Source organism: Accipiter gentilis, chromosome 27 (assembly GCF_929443795.1).
Source record: "Accipiter gentilis chromosome 27, bAccGen1.1, whole genome shotgun sequence".
Lineage (NCBI taxonomy): Eukaryota > Metazoa > Chordata > Aves > Accipitriformes > Accipitridae > Astur > Astur gentilis.
The window spans coordinates 18,625,744-18,651,233 of NC_064906.1; the positions used below are offsets into that span (position 1 = coordinate 18,625,744).

Here is a 25,490-nt window from a genome sequence, read left to right on the forward strand (position 1 = left end):
AACGGCATACGCGTGAAGCAATTCTATTTTATCCATTTAAGTAGAAGAAGCAGAAGTGGGACAGTAATACAACCAGCCTTTAACACCAAGTCAGAGAAAGGCTTGAGAATGAGTGGAGAATGAACATGTCCAGATTTTTGTCCATTTTCTTTCCAAAATTAGAAAATATCTGGCTAGAAGATATTTCCACTGCCCATTCAGAACAGCTTACACGTATCTCCTTTAACCTGTCTATAAAGGAAAAATTGTCAAAACACTGATTAATTCACAAACCTGTCAGATTTGGTCTCCTGAGGCGGTGAGAGAGTTGTCCCATAACGAGAAGTGGGTGTTGTAGGGGCACTCACACCAGAGTAAGGTCGCGGAGAAGAGTAAGAGCTGCTGCCATAGCTATTGTATCTGAAGAAATGGGAAGGAAAGCAGGAGAAAGGGAGAGACAGAAAGAACCCGTCAGCAAGCAGGCATGCAACAGTAAATCTTCTCATTTAGGGGGTGGCGGTGATCCCATACCCCTGAACTTCTCAAATATCCACCTTCTGAAAACACTGCTCTAATCCCAGCTTCAAAATGTGCAACCTGTCATCTCATTTTGGTATTAACTGTGTCACAGACATACTTGATTCAAATAGCGAGCTACTGGTATAGAAAACGAGAGATTAGAATGGTCCTCCAAATGACAACTCAGAGCAGGAATACTTAAATCACTGCTCAGTTATTTAAAATTATTAGCTGTTTTGGGAGCTGATACCCAGCCGTTAGAAAAGGAATCAAAACAGTCCAAGTCAGCAGTATTCATATCTAGTGAAATTAAGGAAAACAGCAGCGTTCCCGAGACATGATCTGAACGTGGACATCCATGATTTGTGAATGTTTGCGTTATAAATGGAAAGCATCCACCTTCTTTTCAATTAAAGCAGGCAGTATTCCCCCCCCCCCCCCCCCCCCCGACCTAAGTCATAGCTTATGTGCCATTTCTGAAAATGTCTGTAAAAAATCATCACCATGGTTAAAAAGACATGCCTCCGGAAGCATGGCTTTAGAAATTTATATCGGCCATTCCCTCCATTAAAAAAAACCAACCCAAACCTGCTTGACTTCAATGTGAGCTTGCTGATCAAAGAGAAATTGTTGAACGGCAACCTCCCCAGAGTCCCCTGTATCAATGTTTTCATCCTGGCTCCCGTACCAAATAGAAAAGCCACTCCTGTTGCTTTGCTATGCCTTTTAACCATTGTACTTAAACAACATGTCAAGGAGAAATTCCTGATTTGGGAAAATGTTAACGTTTCTGTTCACAGACGATACTGTTCTCCCACGTGGAAAGCATATGATGCTCTGCAGGTGAGTACTCCGCAAGGCCAACTCATCCAAATGAAAAAATTCACGCCATGAAAAAGGGCAACATCATTTTCCTTATTATAATTTTTAAGATATAATATACCCTCCTTCACCGTATCTTTTCTCTGCTGCTTCTTCTACCACACACATCAGCACTCAGTAATTTCACTCAGCAATTTTATTTGAAAAGGCTGGTTGGTTTCCTTCAGCTCCATTTAGCACACTCATCTAGCCGTGCAAAATTTCATTCAAAGTTTCAAGCTTCATTCCTTAGGGTACAAAACAGCATTGCTGCCTGCCAAGGCCCGTGTTAAGATCAGAATAGATTTTAGTTAGGGGTTTTTATAATGGAAGGGATCATGCTTTAGAGAACATGCCCCCTTTGGCAACAAATCCAGGTTTATGTTTTAGAAAGCATGCCATCACCACGACCATCTATTGTTGAGACGCTATGCTGACTGCCCAGGAACAGGGGAATAATTTTGGAAAAAAAGTGCTAACGTGCAGGTTTCTGAGCTACAAAAGGAATTCTGCAGGAAATAATTGCCTTCGTGGCATTCCTGCCCTAGAAGAAATCTAAGTAGAAACTGGAGACAGTGGCCCGGTGGAGGGCTGCGTAGCTGGACAATGAGGGACTGCCCTGGTAGCACAGACCCGGCTTGGGTCTTCTCTTGGGCAGGCTCAGCTCACAAAACGTTCTGCCCGTGCTCGTACTGAGTGAGAGACGAGAAAACTTGTTGTCCCGAAAACAACTGGGAGCTCATTCGGTATGTTCCTGACACTAACAGAAACCTCCCTTTCCGTTTCAATCAACTGAAAGAAGACCTTCTTATCAACCGTTACATTTGCTTTTCTTCTCTTCCGCCCCATGAAAAAGCTGGGACGGTGCAGAATCCTTTTTCAGAGCAAGGCATTTCAATTAGTCCAAAGATAACTCTCATGAAAGTGGAGAGAACACACCTTCTATGGACTCAGACCTACAAGCATTAACAAAACCAAATTCAGAGGGACTGGCCTGGACACGGCATCCCTATGTATCAAATTTAGAAGGAGACAGAGATGCTGGAAGAGCAGCAAGGCAAAACCAGCACACCAGGGCAAGTCTGTATCCTGTACACCATATTTATCTTTCTAATCTTCCTCTGGTAGTGGCTAGTCCTTCCATTTTCCTTTCTTGTCTCATATAGCAATGCAGATGCAACGGCCTTGTCCCAGGAGGCTTCACTCTGAAGAAACCCCATTTACCTCTTTTATGAACACATTACTGCCCAAATCGTGCAAGCTTTGCCCTCCTTTTTCTGCAAATAAACCCAGAACAATCCTCCCCCCACACCATGCCTTTGGTCCTATGTGGTAACTAGAAGCACAAGGATGGTCAGAGGAGAATAGATCACTGCAGAAATACTAAATATTCCAGGAACAGGTATCTAGTCTCTAAGAAGTATAAACTAACAGCAGCAGCAATGAGAAAGCAATAAATGAGTGTGAGAGGCCTCAGGGAAAATTGCACCTATGCAGGAAAATGTAAATTTAGAGGAATCCTAGTGTTCAAGCTGCAGGTAAGGAAAGATAGGTGAACTAAGTCCCTTGTCAGCAGCTACTTGGATTTACAGTCTTTTCAGCGAAATGAAAAAGTGACAAAAACCACCCACCTATTAGAAGAGAAAGATCGAAAATTAAAAGGATCAAAGGAATCAAAATATTTGTTCACATGCAGAAATTCAGAAGGACTGCTGGAAAAAGGAAGAAATAAATACACTCACAATATACGTGTACATTTTCAGCACCTAATTCAAAGAACACTGACCATTGGGAGAGACAGCTAAAAGTCATCAACCTCTTTTCAAGGTGATTCTCTAGCATTGTTTTTAGTGCCACGTATTGCCAATCTGTTTTACTTGAAAACAGATTGAGATGAAACAATTTATTTTTGTTTTTAAATGTGTGGGATGGAGATATTAAAAATTAAAAATAAAAACTAAGAGAAATACATGAGGAGCAATTGAACTGAGCAGATGTTGCGGAGGGAAAACTGCCTATTCTGAGTGCTATGTTCTCTTTACAGGGTTTAATCTACTTCTCTTATTACAAGCACGAGTTGAAATTGCAAATGACAGGGATGTGCACTGTAATCTAACAACAAATTTGGGATTTGGCAGTTCAGTCTGAAGCCAGGATTTCACCCCTGAATCCCAAGTGCTGATCTGATCTCTCTTGGTTTTATAGCAGAAGAGCTCCATTAATTTTCATGAAATCATGTCTGCAAATTACATTGTTGTAAATGACAGCAGAACGGTGTTCCTTTCTGTGATCTCCCAAATCACAGGTTATTTATCTCCTGCTGTACAGGGAGGCCAGAATATTTATTACCTACTGACCTTGAGGAGGAGTAAGACAAAATGAAGGCAGCAAAGGCAAGGAAAGAGTATCAATCAAATCAAAATACAGGCTTACAGGACTAAAACTAATACAGCACGTTCTGCAAATAATACAACACAGAGTGCATTATTACTACTATAAAACTCTTGAAAGGTGTTACTCATTTATCTAAAAATTGATGTCAGCTGTATAAAATCTACCTGTTTTCCCTCATCAGTTCTGCTTCCTTTTCTTTCACAGATGCTGGAGATTCTTCAAAGTCATACGAGAAGAGGTGAAAAGGAGTATGTGGTACATAAGGTAATTTCTCCACCGTTGGAGATGCCTTTGGAGTAATGGATGCCGATGAATTTTGGGAAGAGCTCAGCAATGCCGCCGCAGGTGAAGATGGTGATGAAAGGACAGAATTATGATGAGAGACAGATGAGTCAGGCACAGAAGAGGAGCTGCTAGAAGAGCTCTTTGCTTTAGAGCAGGAGAGAGGCCTCTCAGCTGGAGAAATGGCACTGGAGACAGTTGAAGAATCAGAACACCGCGAAAGGTTTTCATTCACAGCCTCCCGTGCAGCTGGGACCCCACTGCAGGAGGAAAATATCGTGAGAAAGGGAAGGAAAGGAGAGAAAAATGGGGAAAAGAGAGGTCAATAGATAGTACCACTTGGAGGAAAAAAATAAAGTCAAGGAGAGTCAGACAAGCAAAAAATTCCCAAATTTAGACAATCATCGTGTCTTTGCAAATAAAGTAAGAGAACTCACATCTTTGTATCCCAGTGGGATTCTTCTTAGGTTTGGAAATACTGAGGAATGGAAACCACTCAGCTTAAAGGAAAGGAAGGGGTTTAACCCACAGGCTTCAGAACTAATTTTCACGAACCTTTTCACAACCATTTTCTGAACAATTTTCAAGTATTTCAAGTTAGGTTGTAAGCATTGTCAGAGCAGTACAAAGCAGTCTCAACACGCTAGATAACATGCTCTGCAGAGTATAGATGCTTCAAGATACAATCTGCATGACTGCCTTTAGAAGGCCAGATATCTGATTATCATCTTCCCCGGTGAGCTGATCTTTTTACTAAAAATGCTCATCCACCGAAGATGAAAATCAAAAATCCTCAATCAGCACTGTTCTGTCAAAATTAAGGTTTAGAATGATTTCAAAAGCAACACCTTACCAGGTCATTTGCCTAGGTACGAAGACACTAATTTCTCTGAGTGCCAGCATCCCATGTTGCTGTTAGACAGAGACTTGTGGAGTTGCATCAAGCGCACCAGAACCCACATCTGCTTTGCCCTGGTGAAGGCAGGTGTCGGTGAGCGACAGAAGCGGCAAGGCAGATGAAAAGCCATGGGATCTGCACTCCGGGATATCTGTTTTCGCTATTATCTCCAGCATAAACACTGTGCATGGGCTTTGGGCTGGATCACTCGGCAGGTGGGTGATTTCGTTCTCCTGAGATCGCCTCTGCAACCCACCTACGGGCACGCAAGGCATGGCGCTCCTCTGAGGAGTGTGGGTTGGGCACAGCATATGCAACAAAAACATAATGCGTGTTATATATGTTAGGATATTATGAAGTTAATCACCAGGTATATACCAAGTAAAAGCGCCACGGGCAATCTGGAAACCTTCATCTCTCGCATGAGCTGTGCACGACAGCGGTCACTGAAGCCAGGCTGGTCCTACCTGTCCTGACAGCATCTAACGCGAACGGCCATGGTACAGATCGCTTTTGTTACGCTACAGTGACAGTGAAAGGAGGTATTTAGAAAAGCCATGGGAATATCATCCAGTTATCTCAAAGTGATTATTATTTTAAGAGACCAATGACTTAAAAGCGCATCACGGCCTTTACATGGCTCTTCCTCATATTTTTTTTAACAGTATTTTAGTATCTTCATGCGATTTACAAATAACTTATGCCTTAGCTTTGACTTTTAAGAATTGGATTTGAGGAAATTATCACTTAATTTTGAAATTTCAGGCTGCCATTGGCAAGATTTGCAGACTGGAAGATATTAATAACAACAGTGCAGTATTTTCTTTGGAATTCACACATTAAACAGTTTCCTTTCTTCCTTCCGTGCTGTACAGCGTCTGCATGAATGTGGTTTATTTAAAAAAAAATCCAATCTCATTTGCTGAGTTGCAAAGCCAAACAATTTAACCTAAATCAAATGGCTGTCTGGAAGAAAGAACATATTTTCTTTCTTCCAATTTATTAGGATAAAGCTGCCAGATGCCAAATCTATATATACCTCAGAAATAAGTGGAAAATTTTACATGAGAATATTGTTTGGATAGGTGGCTTGTTTATATCCATATATACACAGATGGGCAGGTATGTATAAAATGATATCTATCTATCAGCTTTGCCTCAAAGTAGTTCTTTCCTATTAAAACATGAACAAAATTGATAGAAATCATAGGCAGCATTAAAAAAAGTCAATCTTCTCCATAGCGACAGATATTGCTAATAAGGTTGTATCATGAAAACAGGGATGAAAACCTACAAAACCAAGCAACATCCTCAGCAAAGCACTGCAATGTTTCACCATTGCCTTAACTAAAAAGATAAACCTAAGCCATGCTTAGAAGTTATGCTTTCTGCTAAATCGTTTAAGATTTGTGAGCATTACTCATTTTGTACAAAGGGAGTGAGTGCAAACAGTTCTTAGTGCGTTGAGCCTATATAATTAAACACGTTTCCGTTAACACACACGCAGCCCAATGAAGTTTTTAAATGCAAATAGATTTCCTCAGGGGTGGCTTTAACAGGTGATCTAGGAACGCGAGTGAAAAGGTAGAAGCTGCCGCACGCTGTGCTGGTGAGCTCATGCCAGAGCCTTGAGGAAAAGGTGAGGGACAATGTTGAACCCCGGTACCTGGCTTTGACCTGCCTACTGGCCTCTTCCTCCCCCTCATCCTCAGTATTGGGCTCTGTGACTGGCTGTTCTTCTTCCTCCTCTTCATACTCTTCCTCCTCTCTGAGGTCAGACCAAGGAAAGAGGCATGCAGTGGGATGGAAAGAGAGAAGGTGGAAGAGAAAACGACGTGAGTCTCCAGAAAAAGAAACGCAATGAAGTTAGAAATGGAAGGAAAACACTGGGGGGGTGGGGGGGAGTTATGGCCCCGCTTGTTAGACAAAAAGCCATCTAAAACTTCCCGCTAAATATGCGTTGGTGCAAGCGTAGCTACTGAGACAAAAATTTTATCCTCTCCCCTGTTTACGTTTTTCACTATTCATTTTTAAGACCCCGGAGACACCATTGTTTTTTCTTGAGCTTGGCTTTCCATTTGCTGCTGCCCTACCTGCAGAGGCATTAATGGCAAACATTCACGACGATACCAAGGGTCAGCTCATTAGTCATTAAGTTCTGTCTGTTTGGCTTAAAGGACAGTACACGCTGTGCTGACATGGGACAGCTGGCATTGGACATCACGCTTTCTAAATTAACACAAATAAAACATTCCTGTTAAGCAACTGATAGCTCAACTGGAAAACAGAACAGGGTGAACCATTAAGTTAGAAATAACAGAGAGACCAAATCAGTTCAGGACTATTTGCAAATAGCAATATTTAAGTTATTGGATGCCAGTACATGAAATAGTTCAGTAAAGAGTCATTAGCATGGTCAAAGCAGGCTTCGGTTCAGCAGTAATTCTGGCAGAGGAGAATTGTAAGTCACGCATGAAGCCTCCATAACCTACTAACCACGTTAAGTAAAAAAGAATACTGTATTAAACAACACAAAAAAGGCTACATTGTCTTCCTCCTTTCCCTCCCATTTATGCTTCTTCCTCCGCAAACGAACAGACTCATGGAAGATGTAGAAAATATTCTCTCTCTGGACTGCTTTTGCATTTGCAGTTGATCCATTTCTCCACTTAATGATGTATACCATTAGGTTACGCTCCATGCAAAAAATAAAACATATAAACAGTAATAAAGTTTGTAAGACGCTCATAATCCTTGCATTTTCCTGAAAGCTGGCTTTCTTTTCCCTAATTCTGAAGGGATGCTCTGGGCATTTTTTTCCATTCAGAATTCATTTCCATGTCATAAGAATAATGAATATTTACAATGAGAGATCACAAACTCATCGAGTGCGATGCAAAGGGTCAATCCAAAATTTGTTGCGTTTGTATGGAGTTAGTTATAGAATAATCAGGAAAATGGCAGCACCTGGAACTTTTCCAATACTCTGGCAAACATCTACAAGGTAAACACTTACAACCATTCCTAAGGTATCGTAGTGACATAACCATCTCAGTTGTCCTCTCTCCATCTCCCTGTACTCTTCACAAACATACACCTCCCCTACAAAAAAACCCTCTCGACTTCCACACATTTATACACTGGTATACCAAAAAACAGAAAAAAAGGAGTTGATCGGGGAGCATTTGTACCATTGATTCTCCTTACTAGCGAGCAGCTCAAGACTAGCTTTGCTATTATCTGCTGTGAAGGGCAAACGTCTGCATCTGCCAGTCCTACAGCAATCACTTTTGGGAAACAACTCATGAAGCTCTGTGGGTTCTCTGATAAGAGCACAATGCATCCTATAATGCTGATAGCGCAGCTATTGCTTATACAAACAAGAGCAGCCCCGTTATTACTGTGTTATAAGCTCCCACCAGGTTTCCAGATTGATGACAACAAATTCCTCGCTCTCCTCAACTGTCTCAAAATGCCCCAAATCATAAGTGAAATACTCATCCTATATGCTGTATCTCATAAACTTGAAAGGGTTCTTTGAGAATTTATTCGTTCACATGACTGCGTGGTAGTAAGGACAGGAGTTTATACAATACGGGTTGAACTGGGAACCACTGAGCAGAAAGAGAAGCTGAAAAGAAAAAAGCATCTGGAACCAAGAGGGTTAGCTCACATTTAAGGACCACTTGATAACTCAGGATCATCAGTGATCACACTAACATGTGCCAGGTGAGCAACACATCCTTGATATTTTCCTTGAGATCCTGCCATCCTATTTTTACATCTTGTGTTTATAACCTTGAACCTACTTGATATCAAGTCTTTTATATACTGGCAGTGAAAGCTGTTCCCTTCCCCCCCATTCAGTTTTGTAATCACTATTTGTCAGACTAGGACATTTAATTGGTGCCTAAAGGCCTGAATCTACTTTTACTGTACAGTCTGTTTCTCTAGAGCCAGCTGAAGTTTGGAACTAAGCAGGGACTTACTATTCTAATTTTAGGCACCCATTTTTGAAAACGCTGAGCTTCTGTGTAGAAAGTGTGTAACTGTCAAGTGAACCATATATTAAATACTACAGGTGAGCAGTAATCAATTAAAATACAGTCCTCTGGGCTTCTTACTGCTGTGCAAAGTATTGTTCTAATCCATTATTAGGAAAAACTGATTCCCACACAACTAGCTCAATTATAAGTACGAAAACACCTTAAGTTAAGCCCGTATATAATAGCCTTCATAAAATAAGCATATATGACAAGTCCCTCACAAAACTTTTACTGCACCTTACCCTGGAAGGACTAGCTGTCTGCAAAAAAATCCTGAAAACCAAGCAGCTTTTGGAATTACAACAGAAATGCCCATATACGCTCAGGTTAACATTTGAAAAACAAACCAGGAGACGGAACTGTGATATCTCAATTTCCAGAGGCATCAATGACATATTTTCCGTAAGCACTAGCACTTACTTAAAAACAAGATTAAAACAGAAATAGCTTTTCAGAATCTATATAAGATGGCTATGCTTAAAGGACCTTAGCTTTTTACATACATGCTTCTTTATAGTAAGCCATGCAATACATTCACATGCTGAAAGCTAAGTTATAAAACATGAAATTACTTTAAACTTTAAGTCAGTTACTGGACTGAAAACCATTATCACATAAAGACCAGTTTGGGACATGTAAGGCTTTGGCTTCGGTCTATAGGTAGAGACACACTCCTGCCTACAGCGAGGAACAGAACGTGGACCAGGAGGTGATGTGATATACTTGGAGCCGAAGGGAACGTTTAGCCCCTGTCCTCCTTCATGATGGGTCGTGAACTATTAATAATGTCACGTGAAGGAAATACTTTTGTCTGGTGTGCTGTTTATCTGCAATTTCGTCTTAGGAAGCAAAAAGTCAAGAGCCCACTTCTCAGATGTTATAACTTGCTGTACTCTAAAGGAGCAGATCAAGAGTAACAGCCCCTTAATTTGTACATTATTTGAAAATATCACATTTCAAAAGAACTACGCATGTACAGCAACCCTGTGTGGCACACTTGCTTTTACAGTTTATAATCAGACATGAACACACCCCCAATGAGTACTGCTTCCAAGCTGAGTATTTTGTTGGAAGTTAATCTCTTACCGATTTTTGCATGTATTTCTGAACTGCGGATAATAACAAAGAAAACTGAATTAACTGGGTGGGCTCTAAGAAGTAAGCATACGCAAATCCCCCCCCATCCGCTCAGGGCTCACGGAGTACACCACGCACGCGTTACACACCTACTGGAGCCACTGGCGTGGGGGACCGGCGCTTCCAAGGCTGCTGACAGCAGAGCCTGCTCCCCAAGAGCCAGCTGCTGAGATACCAGATGGACAAAACCAGGAAAATGAGTCTGTTTACTCCTGACCCAAAAAGAGGACCTCTATCATCTCCTGACTCAGCTTTTCCTACGGCAGAGGCCCGAAGTTACCCGACGTGCTCCCTTCCCTCCAGCTGCCCGGGAGCAGTGAAGTGGCTCTCTGAGCCCATCGTCACACCGTCGCTGGTGGATTAATCTCGAACGAGAATCCAGCGAGATCGTTCCTCTGTCAGGCCAAGGACTCTTCCCTCCAATCTCCTTGACTTCCACAGCAAAAGCTTAGAAGAAGCTTTGACTGGAAAGCTCTTTTCCTCTGCTAATATTAACTCTAGGAGGACAGCAGGGACATGGGAATTGGTCGGAAAAGCCCGAGGAAGGAGCTGGCTCTGCGCGTGCCGGCGGCAGAGATGACTGGTGCTGTGCACAGAGGCAGGCACCCTCCCCAGGCTGGGGGGAACCAATTTGGTCGAGGAGAACTTGCACAACGGAGGTAAGCGCGTGCTTAGGAGAGATGCTCAACGCTTGGAAAGTCCTCTTTCGGCAACTAAACTCGCCGTTTCCGACCCCTGCGCTATCCCCAGAAAGTGGATCAGATTCAGATCAGAGGAGAAGGGTAAGCTTGTCACAGGCAGGAATCGTGCGCTCTTCTTTCAACCACAGCGATAGCGGCAGTTGTTTCGCACTCCTGTTAGAGAACAGATATTCTGTCCGTGAAAACAGGTAGCACCTGTTAGCTAAATCTTTCCTAAAAGGTAGAAAAGGAAAACTTGCACTTGAATATTTATTAAAATGGGAAAGCACCAACTACAGACGGATGATGCTCTTGTAAAGCTAAGAGCATTGCACAGTGGGGTGCTCAAACAGAAGAGCAGACAGATTTGTCAATTCTTCTGGACCCTTCAGGGTTACGTGTTCATTTTTGTGTGCAACCGAGAAGGGATGATGTGGGAAAGCTCGCTTTCCCTCCCACGTACACAGGCAAATTTGGTGTCAATGCAAGAGTAGAATTACATTAAGAAATACGATTCACAGGCAGGTTTTTCAACTAAACTAGGTTGCAGAAGCCAGTGCGTTTTTTCAGTAGCACAGAGGAACCCATCCTGTTCAACAAAACGCAAATATTTATCCTGCGGCAGGAAGGAAGGGCTTCAGCTAATGCTGGAGGATCAGATATATTCAGCTAACCTTAATTAAGGCTACTGCTGGGTTACTTCAGTTCCACGATAACAGTACCAGATGAGAAGTATTTAAACAAAAGCTTTATAGCAGTGAAAACGAATTTCAAAACAATCGCTGTGTTTATTTTCATCTTTAAAATGGATTACTGCTACACGCTAATACTCCCACCAAACAAACAAAACCCCAAAACCTCACAAATCTTTGTGAAGTATATCATCAGTCATGGCAACTAACAAGCATCTACTAAGGCACAGGTTTTGCTCAGTTGTTTCAACTAAAGTTTGACATTAAAGTATTTATAGCCCCTCAAAATATGCTCGTGTTTAAAAAGACTAAGAAAGTGCAGTTTACGGATAGAGAACCACTAAGGCATCAAAGCGAAATCTAGGCAAAGGCTTTAGAACTAATGGATTAACCTTTCTTCTTTTTAAAATAAACAATAATAAGAAAAGAAATAAAAAGAGTGCCAATCAAACTTGTCCTGCTGATATTAAATAGCTAAATAGCTACTCTAAGTTGCAGAGACACAAACACAAACACAGACTGATGAAAGGAAATGATAATCAAGGGACTCATCTACAAGTTTAGCTGACGGCAGGGGCAATGTCCATAAGATGCTAGGCATCACACCTAACACACACCTAACCTAGTCACAGCTAGATGATTTTAAAACTAAGGCACCACTCTGAAGACAGCGACTCTCACTCCACAAGAAGATACAGCTAATAGAAAAATCAAAGGCTGTGCTGAAGGGAAAAAAAACCAACCAAAGCCAGAAAATAAGCACGAGCACAGAAACACATTCTGCTCTGCTTGGTATCAAAGGAAATTTTTAAAGTGAAAGATATGCTACAAATCGTTTTAATTTGGGAAGAATTTGACCACCGATGTTTGAATATAGAACAAAAGAAAAAAGGATAGTCTTGCCATAATTAGGCTACCAACGTTTTGGTCTGTACATACAATGCATATAAAAGTTAATTCATGAGATAACAGCACATTAAAATATCTCCTTTTCAGTATATGATTCCAATTTGCTTAGAGCTCATTTAGCCTTTACTAAAGTCTTACTAAATATTTCCTTCTTAATTTTGCAGGTTATTAGACAAGGCCCTAAGTGTACTTCGGAGCCTTTTGCGACCATCCACAGAATTATACAGAAATTCCCAAGAAAGGTGAACGCTGGACTTCAGTGAAAAAAGGGGCCTTGGAGTTTGGAAGCAACCCAGAGAAGTCAACTGGGGAACTGTAAAGCTATCGACCATTATTCCCACACTCTCTGAAAATGATCTGATGTGCCATTAATTACTGATGACAAATTTTCTCTCCCTGTATTTCTGTAATTAAATCAAGCGCTTTTCAGTTTAGCTTCTTTAAATTTCATTCATCTCAACTTTCACTGCCTTTCAGTGGAGCAGCTCCTGACTAGGACTACAGGCCACATCCAGTGAAGTAAGAGCACCATTAGCCATGCCACAATATTATTCTAAATTAAATACTACAGTTGATCTCTCAATTTTTTCTTTCCAGGTTGTTTCCCCCCCTTCAAACGCCTGACCTCTTTTACCTCTTGCACCGCACTTCGAAAGCTGCTTCCCTCAACCCCTCACAGGTGAACAAACAGAAAATGAAAAATGTTCCATCAAGGAGAGATCTTTACAAGCCACAGTGGATGTAATTTTATTTTTGCTTGCAATCGCTTGCCGTTGTCCTCAATTTATGAGTGAAATTCCACTTTCATAGGTTAGACAGCACAATTCATAGCCACATTTCTAAGCCCTTGCAAAACAAACAAATGCTTTGGTGCGCTTCTGCTGCTTCTTTCTTTCTTCTATCCTAGCTGCCAAAACGGATTCAACTATCCTTTTATGTGAAAGGTGAAAGTGGTAATAATTTAATTGCATCATTTGTTACTCTGTATAAAGATATGGCAATATACTTTCCTCCTCCATTAAAAACAAAACTAAAGACACCAGCCATTAACCCCCCTGCCCATTTCTATTCCACTGCTATGTGTGATAGACCACTGCAGTTGGTGCAATTATGTGAAGATGAAAATACATTAAATGCTATGGATAACAACTTGACTTGCAAAGCCTCAAAATTTGGCCTTCTGCACAGAAGGGAAACTAAGATGCTTAATTACAAAGGTCAAAGGGAAAATTATTTAGGGTATTTCTGCCCTAAATAAAGAAAACTGTTCAGACAAAAAGTTGAGGAAATGACAAATAATGTGAAGTAAATGTATTCAATATGTCTTCATATTACACTGTTCTTTATCTTTAGGTTACTGTTATTTTCTTATCCCTAAAATATGATCAGCAACAACTTTTCACACCTAAATAGTACCTAGGTAATGCCTCCGCACTTGCTGCCCCGCTGCAGTTGGTTTATATAGGACACATCAAAGCAGAGCGCGACAGCAGAGTCTCGCTTCAGACACTGGCAAGGCTTTGCAAAGACTTCAGGAGTCCCAACTCTCTGATCATCGAACAGCACTGCTCTCTTTACATCTGTACGAGCAGAGAGGTAAAGAAACAGAACCATGACGCAGAGAGACTTTAGGAGCAATAAATACTGAAACATATACAGAACGAGAGAAGAAACGGTGTTTTCAGAGTTTGGAACTGCACATTGGCTGACACTTGAAGGTCGCCGTTATTGCCCCTTACTTCAAAGGGAGGGATCGGGAAATGGCACCCTGCCAAACTGCTGTCTTTTTTTCCTCCTGTCGCATCCTACGTGTAAAAAAACACTTTCCTGGCCTCAGAGGATCATGTTTACAAACACTGGGAACACACTGTGGAGGTGAACTCTCTAAGGCACATGTAGTCCAGTGCGTAAGGCACTACCACGGACCACCGGAGAAACATATTCACCTCCTGGTTTGGCCTTACATTTCCTCAGGTAGCTCACTAAAGCTAAATACACAGTGGAAAAAAAAAAGGAAAAAAAATGAGGCTAAGTCACACTGTGCTTTCATTTGCCATGCAGCTATAACCTCATTTAAGTTTCAGTGCTTTCTTCATTCCTCTTGAAATTCAAACAGGGAAAACCTACCATTGCCTTTTCAGCAAAGTACAGTGCTGCCAATGGGACTCTGCATGTTTACCAAGTATAAAACATTTCCTTGCCGCAAGACCCACAACCAGCAAATGGTACCCCTACTACATAACCTGACATTTCTACGGAGATAATGTTAATTCAGCTAAAAAGTGCTGGTATCAACCTGAGACAGTAACAGGACCTGTATTTGAGATACTCATCAAGCCGTAACTTTTAGATTTTTTTTTTGTTATTACTCATGCATTAGTGGGTTGATCCCTGCCTATACATCAATGGAGTCTTTTGTTGATGGTATGGCTTTGCAAGAAAATTTTTCTTAACCCATCTCATGTCTCTTCCTCTATTGCATTCCTTACAGGAGCTTCCAAGATATTCTTACAAAGAGTAAGATCAAAAATTTCACATTTTTATTCTCTCTCCTTTCAAATCTGCTTGACTTCATGCTTCACATAACCCTACCTGCACAACAGAAAGAAACGTGTCCTCCCTGGCCCAGACCTAAAATAGCAGATCAGATTTTGTATATTACTGTTGTCAAAGACTAATAAAAGTCTGATGCTACGAACAGATGCTAACTTACCAAGCCTTTTAATTTCATAGCTAAATCTTCTTCCCAAAACCACTGCTTTTACATCCCACTTCCATTTTTGCCCGCGCCAACTAAACTGTAAAAAAAGTTAATATCTTCCCCAAAACTGATCGTATGCCATTCTATTTCAAAGCCCCCGCAAATGCTAGGTAGCTCAGCTCATACATATATGTATTAAAGAGATCCTTAGCATATCCACAGAGAGGTGACTGCGTGTTTATCCTGGAGATGTTTTCTTTGTCTAGATTCATGCCTCAGTGTTTTAAATATCCAAAACCAGGAACCAGAGGAAAACATCTAGGAAAACAATACATTTATTTCATTCTATGACAGCAATAAAAATACATTAATTTCTTTTCTCGTCTGGGCCTTTAATAATCCACACCACAGCCCGAGTCCTGCATTAAATGCTGATGTTGAGTCTCCTCACCTTGCTCTTTCATACCTGTCATACCATCATTGTATTTGGCACAGACAGCAACTCTAAGAGATGCGGAATGTACCCACCCTAAATAAAATAATATAAACGCCACCCGCCACTGTAACCAGCACTTTGATTTACAGCCATAAGTATTTACATTGTCAAAACATTTCACATAGTGTAGTGGAAAGTCACCAGAACTTGAAACATCATGAAAAAACCTAGAATTTTGTCATAGTAAATGCTAGAGAAAAATCAAAGATTAGTTATGGTTTAGGATGTCTGAAAACATGGAAAAACATAATAATAATAAAAAAAAAGACGTCTCAGCTGTATTTTGGACAAACCACCCCTGCAGGCCTGGCTCTACATGAAGCAATTTGAATAATCAGTTAATGGGGTATAATAACCAAACTAAGGTCTGTGCTGTTGGTTAGAAACTCGACAGGAATCCAAAATTAAGCAGAAAAAATGCTTAGCATCAGAGGTTCAGCTGTGTTCATTGTTTTCTGGTAAAACCAAAATAGCGTCACGATCTTTTCCTGCATCTTGGCAATCCTCAAGCGCCAGAAACATGTATTTTCTAACAAACAGATCCTTATGACTTCTTAGCGCAGCTTTCCTTTATTTAGACTACAATTTTCCCATTTTTTTTCTAGCACCGTAAAGGGTGCGAAAGCCCTTGAGCCCAACACGCACCGTGCAATGGAGCTGTGTCCTGCTAGCCCAGCAATTTGCAGGAAACTTTGGAATTCCCTGTGCTACTCTTTGCTCAGAGGAAGAGTCAGAACAGCCTTCTAGGCAGGACCCTAACAAAAGCACTGTTTATAGGTACATAATTCCCTGTTTGTTCCTCTGCTGTTCTTTTCTTATCAGTACAGCTCTCCTGAAGGCCAAGTTTCTTCAGATTGAAAAATCTAGAAGCGTCAGGTGAACCTGAACGGTTGATCTTACTCGTACGTTTTTAGCCCCAAAGTCTAAAAAAAGACGGCTTCGGTCACCGATTCAGGATGCAGCCTCCGCTCTGATGGGTTTTTAAGACGGCAGTCAGCTCTTCTGCCTGTTATGTTTCAAACACAGGAATGCTGCCAAGAAAGTCCTAACTATGCCTGGTTATCTCTAGATGAACACGTATAGTGTTATATGATCAATCTTAGTAATTCTTTGGCTATTTTTGATGATATAAAACAAGCTATGAAGAAGAAGAAAGCAGAGAGTCTAGCGAAGTGAGGCAAATACCTAATCCCAGCCATTCCTAACTTTATAAACCTCAGCCTTTGTAACTAATTTCACAACGCTTTGACAGAGCCGTTCACTCAAACGCTGGTAAGAGGCGTCACCGTAAATCGCAGAGCAGCTCCCTTGAGTCTGGCTGACACAGCTCTGACGGGACACCCTGGGAGCGAGACAGGGGCGCTCGCTGTGCAGTACTGAAGAAGGGGAAACGCGCAGCAAAATGTGAAACACGGCGACTTGAAAAACTGGGAGAAGTACCTGTTTCTGGTTTGTATGTATAGCATAGGGCTCCTGCGGAGCACCTGTTCAGTGCTCAAGAATGCACTGAGAATTTCTGAACTACCTGACTTCTACTCCCTCGAAGCCAGACACGACGAGACTGAAAGACAGACAGCAATTTGGTCTTTAACGATTATATAGCCAGAAATCACTGCATACAATAACAACATCAATCTAGTGCAAGTTCCAGGACACTCCTTACATTTTTCCCCAAGTCTATCCATTGTGTGGTTGGAAAAAGCTAGCTTTACTTTAAAATGAAAAAAAAAACCAAAAAAAAACCAAACCCAACATGGAAGAATTTTTTTAAAAGTCTACCACTTAAGAAACAGTATGCTAGACCACAGATTGAGAGCACTCAATTTGGACCAGGGCAGAAAACCTTAGGAGGTGCCCTCAGCGAAGCATTTAAAATGTCATGTTAACAGGACTGAAGTTCCCCCCAGGCTTTTTGGTGCTCTGTGCCATCATAGTAAAAGCAAGAAGTTTTCAGCAAAGCAAACCTGCTGGTGGTCAGGACTGGCATTTTAATGTACACTGCAGCAGCCACATACCCTTAAACCAACCTTCAGCCTTTCCTAGTTAGTAGTCGTTATCAACTTCTTTATTTATTTATTTAGTAACAGGCACATTAGGCTGGGTTTCACTCTCCATGAAAACTATTTTAACACAAAGCAGATTTGGGTCTTTATTTGTTTTGAACCACAAGCAAAAAAGCAATACATTTAGTTTGGAAGAAGATTGCCAAATGGATGAAAAAGGCCTGCAAGTTTTCCTTTTGGTTGCCCTTAGCATTTACGGTCAACTTTTCCCAGCTCAAAACCCAAAGTCTGCTCTCAATTAGCCTGGCGTAAATCAGAGCAACTCCATTGACTTCAGACAGCTTTTCTGGATATAGAGCATTGTGAGACAGAACAGAATTTGGCCAATATTGTCTTTTTTTGTTTTACCGGCACCATGGATTTTTCTCTTTTTGGAAGACTTATCGGTTGACACAAAGCAGATGACTGTGGACAACCTGTTTGATGTGGTAAACAAAAGCAAAGTAACTGCCAAACCAGCTGACAGAGTTAGAAAGAAAAGAAACATGAACACTGTGGGAAGGAGAACGCTGAGGAAGAACTTGAACCTTCTACTGATTTTGGTAGTGAAGTCCAAAAATAACCAAGAATATTGCCCAAAATAAAATATAGTACAGTGTAAGAGTTTGACTTTAATCTCTAACCATGTCCATCAGAAGCAATTCCACTGAACTTGGTGGGGCTAATCCACTGTAAAACCATAGACAACTGCAACCACACACAAAGTTTAGATACCAGCAGGAGCAACACAGTAAGATTATCATTGATATTGTTACATGTTTCCTGTTGGTAAAGAAAATGTAGTGAAGGAATAAAGAGACTGAAACCCATTTTGCAGACTATTTTTCAGGAAATCAAAAAATTATTGCAAACTTTTTTCCTTCCTTGAGAGGGAAGGGACTAGGATTATGAACCAAAAGAAGGTCATTAGCAGAAGACAGATCTTTCCTGGATGAACAAGAGTTACTTTGAGTTTAGAGAGGTAATAAGCAATTTTTATCCATTTGTACAGATTCCTCTCTACAACATTAACAATGGAAGCAGAAGGGACACAACAAGCATTTCTTTTGACAAACACAGGTGATGCCTGCATCATATTTTAACATATGATTTTAAAATTTCATTACAAATTGCAGCAAGACCTAAACTTATGATGGCCTATTAAAATCCTTCAAACCAATAACTATGTTGCATCAGAGACCACGTGCTGAAATTTGAAAACTTGATTCCAGTAGGAACAATAAGATTTAATTCAAACTTTATAATTGTGTAATAACTTTGTAGGAGCCATTCACTCTTCTTCTGTTTAAATCTTAATGAATAGAAGCCATAAAGCTTTTGCTTCATTTTTTTGTCCCAGTTAGCTATCAGGTGTAGAGATACTGTTGCATTCATCTGGACTATTTCACCGAAAGTTGAGAGACTCACTGGGTTATGATAAAGCAGAAGGGCTGGTTTTCCTCTTCCTACCACAACTACAGATTTGGGCAGATGATGAGACTAAAAATGTGAAGGACAGAATCTGCTTTTCTGAAATGCTTGTTTACCAGAAACCTAGTGGGATCTATAGAAGAGCCAACAGTTGACTAGCTTCTTGTTATGGCAACTTTAAAAATTTCACTGGGCGCAGAATTTGCATCTTTGGGTACCAGAACATATTCTGCAGTCTGTAATGTCCAATAGGAAAAAAACCAACTTGCTAGCTACAAGTAATACTCCCTATCTTTACCTGCTAAGAAGGTTGGAGAATGGTGTGTGTGTGGGGGCGGGGGGTGTTGAGGAATTTTATTTAATTAATAAGCGAAGTAAAGATTGGCGTAACATACATTCATAACTGAATGCCTCTTTCCTTACAGAGGCAGGTGAACAAGTTAGAAATTCCAAATGGAGTTGAAGGGAATTTAATTATTTTCCTAGAGAAGATTCGAAGGATAACTGCAACATGAAATTAAATTTGACTGCTTAAATGAAGACTTCTTTCCTGGTCTTAAACTTAAATTATACTCTAAATTAGGTCACTGTCAAAGAGGGTGTGGAGGAGAACTGGGTAGTTTTTTTCAAAATAGTAGGATAATTATTGAAATTATGCTATGTTGGTGAAAAAATATTTCAAAGAACTTACAAAACTCATCTGCCATGTTTCTACTCCCCCAATACTAAAAATCAGCTCAAACACAAATTCATTAGGAGTTACCGAAGAATGCAAAATAAAGCCAGTAAGCAAACATTAATAGTGAGAAAATGTATCGGTAGAAGTTATTGCCCTGCATGACTTGTATTTGTTTAATTACAGTTAGAGAATCAACAGTTTCTGTAGAATTGAAGCATCTCTTCATTTCCAACCCAAATTCATCAGTTAAAAAAAAAAAAAAAAAAATTAAAAAAAGCAATATCTGCTCCACATCCACAGATACAGATTCCCAGTCGCATCTGTAAGTCATGAAGCAGGGCCCAAGGTCATGCACGAGGCATCCCATGCAGAGCGGCTGAAGGCCCCAGCTGTACTCACACTGAAGATGCTTTAAACTCAGCCTCAAACACACTGTCATCCTTGTCAGCAGCCTGTAAGACTATGGGGCTCTCAGCTGCCAGCCCACTAAAGACGCGGCCAATAGAAGGTGAAAGAAAACAAGCATGAATGTGTTGCCAAATGCAATAAGGAAAAAAACCAAGGAAAAAAAAAAAAGCCATCATGAGGTATATGACGTTCAACTACTGTTTAAATTATCTGGAGTCTTCTGTTTTTATATTGCCTGAAGCCATTAAACTTTATTCTACTCAGTTTGCTTTGCAGGGAAGGCTGCTTTACACGTAATGCAGGATTTTAAGGCTCTAAGTTCACATCCAGTGCTAACCAACAGAAACCTCCAAAGGACTTCCTGAATGTTATAATCAACACGAGATACGCTCTTCGTGGAGCACGCTTCAGTTTTGCAAATTGCACCTTCAGCCACTGGATGACAGTGTCCGGCTTTAGCTATCTGCAGTGCAGGATCTTCACCTGAGCTAGTCAGCCACATTCCCTTTAGAGTCAACAAAGAGAAACAGCCAGTTTCAGAGCATGATTCAGCTTGGTTGAAATTTCAGGCACGTAGAATACGTTAGATAACTGAAGGCCTACCAGTGCTCGCTGCATGCCACTGACATCAAAGGGAGGCGAGCTGATCAGACATTTCACTTAGACAAAATTAATTTCAGCCTTCTTATGCAGTAGTCAGACATGCTGAGGATCTGCAGCGCTCTTTTTTCCTAAGCATGCACAGCCCAAGCCAACCGTTACGGGACTGGCAATGACGGTAGCTTCGACTGACTCCGGTGTTGCAGGCTGCTGCTCAACTAGTCATTACTGTCTCTCTTTCACTAATTATAAAACATTAGATATATTCACTACTACAGCATAGCCTCCAAAGAAAATATTTATGCTGGAAAGCTGATTGCAAAAAGGAAAAAAAAAAAAGAGAATGAACCGTAACATACAGAGAACAAATAGCTCTGCATTAACGTGCCTATGCCCTTGTTACAATCTTCTATTATGTGGGTATATTGAATATAAAATCTGTCAATGGATGAAATTACCCTTGGTTAGTTCTCATATCAAATGCTCTACCTCATGTGGTTTGGGTCCATTTGCTTAGGGTATGATGGTGCCAAAGAACTTGGCTATGTAGATAAGTCAACTACAAATCCATTTCTTTTCATTGTTGATGGGGTTTTTTTGTTTTAACTCTAAATATGCTTTTTTTTTCTTTTTTTAATTCAACAGAAAGAGGGAAATAAAGAAAATAAAAGTCTGTCAGATTAATAAAGTGCAATGAACGTAATGGAAACTAATAGGGGAAAAGGAAGGAGTATTCCCCAGCTCATGCGCTTACCTCTCACTGAGATCTTCAACGCGCTGCCCGTGGCCTAGCACGAAGCCAGGACTCGACTGGCTGCAGGGACTCGCAGGGGCCGATAAAGTGCTTTTGACGTTCTGTACCGAGTGCCTGCGGCTCCGCCGGCGTTCTAAGCCCCTTCGCTCGCTAGTGCCAAGGCTGGCCCTTCGCCGGTCCTTGCGCCCGCTGGGAGGGGGGTCAGCACTCTCATCTCCATCCTCGTGTCTCAGCGTCACCTGAGAAAGAAAGGAAGAAAGGCGACGCTTCGGACACGGTGCCTTCAGGTACCGCAGCTCTTCACACCCAGGCTTGAAAACTTAACGGATCTCAACATCATTAACCCCTATTAGTGTCAGCATTTCTATAGCTATCCCTGGAAGTTGCTGACTATCCATTAGCGCAGTGCAGCAGCTCTAATAATGGAATTACTGATGCCTTGTATAGAACACTACAGGACCTGTAGCAACACATTTATATATCTCCTAGTTTGTTTGGAGTTTTTTTATGTAGGACTTAGATTTTCCAGGAAGCTGAGCAGTGTTGGACACCTAGCACTCTTTATTTCCTTCCAAAATACTTAGGCGAAGCCTTGGCTCTAGTGAAAGCAACAGAAAAAACTCTCATGCATTGAATGACTGAACATTGCCTCATGTTCAGACATGACATTTGTAATGATGGAGTGGAAGTTACCGTCTACTACTTTAGAAAGTATTTTAGAATAGCACCATCATTTCTTCCCAGCCAAGGAAGAGATCAACAGATACGTATGTAACTGCATTCCTCTTAAAAATCTCCATTTTCATAGATCTCCCTGCAAAGTAAACAAAAGAAAAAACCTAACAAACAAAACTATTTCTGTGAACTGGTACCACAACGGATTAAAAGAAAAAAACACAGACTACACATCTCCTCTAAGCCTCCCAATTTTCAGGTTAGCAGGATTACTTTCATGTATGCTTTTCAGTGGAAAACTCAGTATTTCCTGCCAGTTCAGAAGCACTGTCAATACAGGGGAACATATGTATAATATCAGAAAAGGATGATGCTGAGAGTAGCATGGGCACAATCACATTTGACAGAAACTTCTGACACAGGATGGGAGCTCATCAGCTGAAAATAGTAGAGGAGTAAAATACAGGCGCAACACCTAGTATCCTGAACTACAGCACGCAGCTGAGATGGCAATGTGACGTACCTCTAACAGAAACAGAGCAAGTGATACCTTAGGGGACGTGAGGAGAGATATTGCTGGCAGAAACACTTAAGTAAGCTTTATATGAGAAAGATCCTTTCAAATAGGCAGGGGTACAGAAGAGCGCGATGTGGGTGATCAGAAGAATGCCTATCTTCCTGTTTCTGTCAGTCTTGTTATTCTGATAATCCTTACCGGAAGTGACTTTAACAAAACAAAGGCAGGGGGAAGTGTGATATCTCTGCTTAGGGTATAAAATCTATTTCAGTGGAGAAGAAAAGATTTTTCAGATAAAGAACAACATTGACAGAAAAAAAAAGAAAGAACATGCATAGTCGAACCAGGGGTGGTGAGTTTTTCCAGTGTATGAACTGGGGGGAGTTGGCTGGGGTGGGGGGCATCGGTCAGTGATTGGTGAGCAACTGCATTGTGCATCATTCGTTTTGTATATTCCAATTCTTTTATTGTTATTATTATTGACACTTTATTATTATTATTTTCTTCCTTTCTGTCCTATTAAACTGTCTTTATCTCAACCCACAAGTTTTACTTTTTGTCTGATTCTCTCCCCCATCCCACTGAGGGGGGTGAGGAGGGAAGGAGCAGCTGCGTGGTTAAACCACGACAGCATGTCTAAATTTAGTCTGGTCGTCAAGAAAAAGCTGGTACCCGACTAAGCCAACTGCTAATTTTGCAATCAAGTCTTTCAGTAGGCACAGCATGCGCTAAAAAACCTGCTTTTAAGATTAATGATCATGTTTTAAAAGGGATTTTATGAGCTGATGCTTCTGACAATAGAAAAAGAAAGAAGAACATGGAGCCCTCTCATTCTCATGTTCTTATTTTGGCCCGACTCTTCCTGCAAACTGCTGTATATAAAACTTAACTCTGCTGAAGTTAGAGAAGTGACACGGGTGTAGAGTTGAGGAAGAAAATGGAGAATCAAATCTACCAAATCCTTCGCTGGACTCAGAGTGAGGTAAAGGCATTTCATTTCATCACATCAGAACATGAATTCACATCTACATTACATTAACTTCAGCCTAAGCCTCCCCACTCCAACACTTCCCAAAGTCTGAAAAGAGGCTAATAATTAAGAAACTGGATATCCTACCCTTACATATAAATACTTCAGAAGTAGTTATTTTATACTTAGGTGGTGAATGTGGAGTCACTCATTACTCCATTGCTGCAAACTGTATAGGATCTGGTCCAGTGTAAACTCGTAAACAAGGACTCGCTGGGTATTCAGCTGCAGAACAAGTGGTATTTGTGAACCTGAGCTCAGCCGAACCTTTTTCATGAGCTGAATACTTTTGCATATGGAAAGAACTTCTACTTACTTCAGGATGTGTAACTACCAGTCTGAGAAAGTTTTAATTGCAGGCAGAACTGCCTCTAAGGAGGCTAGTAAATACGCTTGTTTGCCTTGGAGTATGCCCCAGCTTTTGTATGAAACGCATTTGCATTAAACACAGCTACGTACTGTAGCAGGCCACATATACGAATGTGTATAATACTTCTAGCAACCAGATGTTTTCCTTTTAAAATAAAATAGATAACCAAATTTCACCTAGGTTACATTCCCCCCCTCCTCTTGGCTTTGAAGTCTGCACAAGCTGTAAGATGCATAAAACAGGGCATGTTATGTTACCTCATAAATGTTAAATTGCTCAACTAAGTCCAAGTCTGTTCCTTTCTTGTTCAAGTGTCTCTGTGAAATAGCTTCAATGCCTAGCTCTTCCAGACAGTCCACGACGTCGTAGAAAGAGTCTTGATCTGGCAACCCCGACAGAGTCTAAAAATCAAAGGAAAAACATTTAAATCTGTTTGTTTTGAAAAGAATTAAACAAAGGTTTTTAAAAGCGGGTGGCAAGTGGTGCTATGTATGATTTCAATAAAGTTAAACCCATGATGTGGGATTAGAGACACCGCTGGAAAATAAAAAACAAGTGGCACAGCTTTTAACAAACAACTCTGTGCACTGTGTAGAAAAATGAATAATTGGCAAAACAAATCAATGTTGTTATTTCATACAAAAAAGTATGGAAAATGTGGGCCTTTAAAATACACAGTTGGATTCTTCCTGGCTTCATTCAAGTACAGATTTAAAGAACAGAGAATGTTAAAGCATCAAACACAGGGATAAAAGCAAAGACAGACAAAATAACAGTTTAGCTAAAAAGAGTGAAGCTGATTTCCTACTGATTCCTCTAAGTTTGGCCTTAAGAAGAAAAAGTCCAACGCACAGCTGTGTGATGTCAGGACAGCAGGAAATATCCTGCACCATGTGCCTACTGTCCTCCACACCTGCAGCAGAGGTCATCCTCCCAGCGCACAAACTGGTTTATGTTACAGAGATAGCGACTCCTCCCTTCCTCCCTTTCAACTTGAAAAGCCTTATAAAAGGTACACTGACTCCTTAACTCTTGTAAAATGTTAAAAGAGTTACTAATTCCCGATTATGAGGCAAGTTGTTACCAGTGGCACTGGAGAGGAGCTTTTGCCTATGAGAAAATAAAGAATGCCAATAATCACAGCTATTGAAAAGGAACTGTTTAAGTTCAGAGCTTTCTGTGGCACCTGCTCTACGCCCAAGAGAAAGCACTTTTCTTACCATAGTCACTTCCCATTTTTTTGGTGAATTCAGAAAACTGAGAAAAGGAAGATGGTCTTCTGCAGTATGCCGTGCAATACCATAGCATGACGCTGCCACGTATATAGCAAGAGGGAGTGAATCAAGTCACTCACAGCTTTACTGCAGAGTGACGCGTGGGAAGAGGTCAT

At 40.9% G+C, this 25,490-nt stretch overlaps 1 protein-coding gene across 12 annotated transcripts in view; it reads right to left on the bottom strand.

Moving 5' to 3' along the window:
- Positions 1-25,490, bottom strand: part of FHOD3 (formin homology 2 domain containing 3) — a 392,512-nt gene that overhangs the window by 95,649 nt on the left and 271,373 nt on the right. For 6 of the 12 annotated variants that reach the window (XM_049830446.1, XM_049830450.1, XM_049830445.1 and 3 more), the window contains exons 9-14: positions 24,358-24,501; positions 21,509-21,747; positions 6,600-6,701; positions 3,918-4,295; positions 2,991-3,071; positions 274-399 (exon numbers count right to left, since the gene is read on the bottom strand). In XM_049830446.1, the coding sequence (XP_049686403.1) occupies positions 274-399; positions 2,991-3,071; positions 3,918-4,295; positions 6,600-6,701; positions 21,509-21,747; positions 24,358-24,501 (1,070 nt within the window). The remainder of the gene's footprint in view (positions 1-273; positions 400-2,990; positions 3,072-3,917; positions 4,296-6,599; positions 6,702-21,508; positions 21,748-24,357; positions 24,502-25,490) is intronic. The other 6 variants (XM_049830454.1, XM_049830453.1, XM_049830452.1 and 3 more) reach the window with 4 other exon arrangements.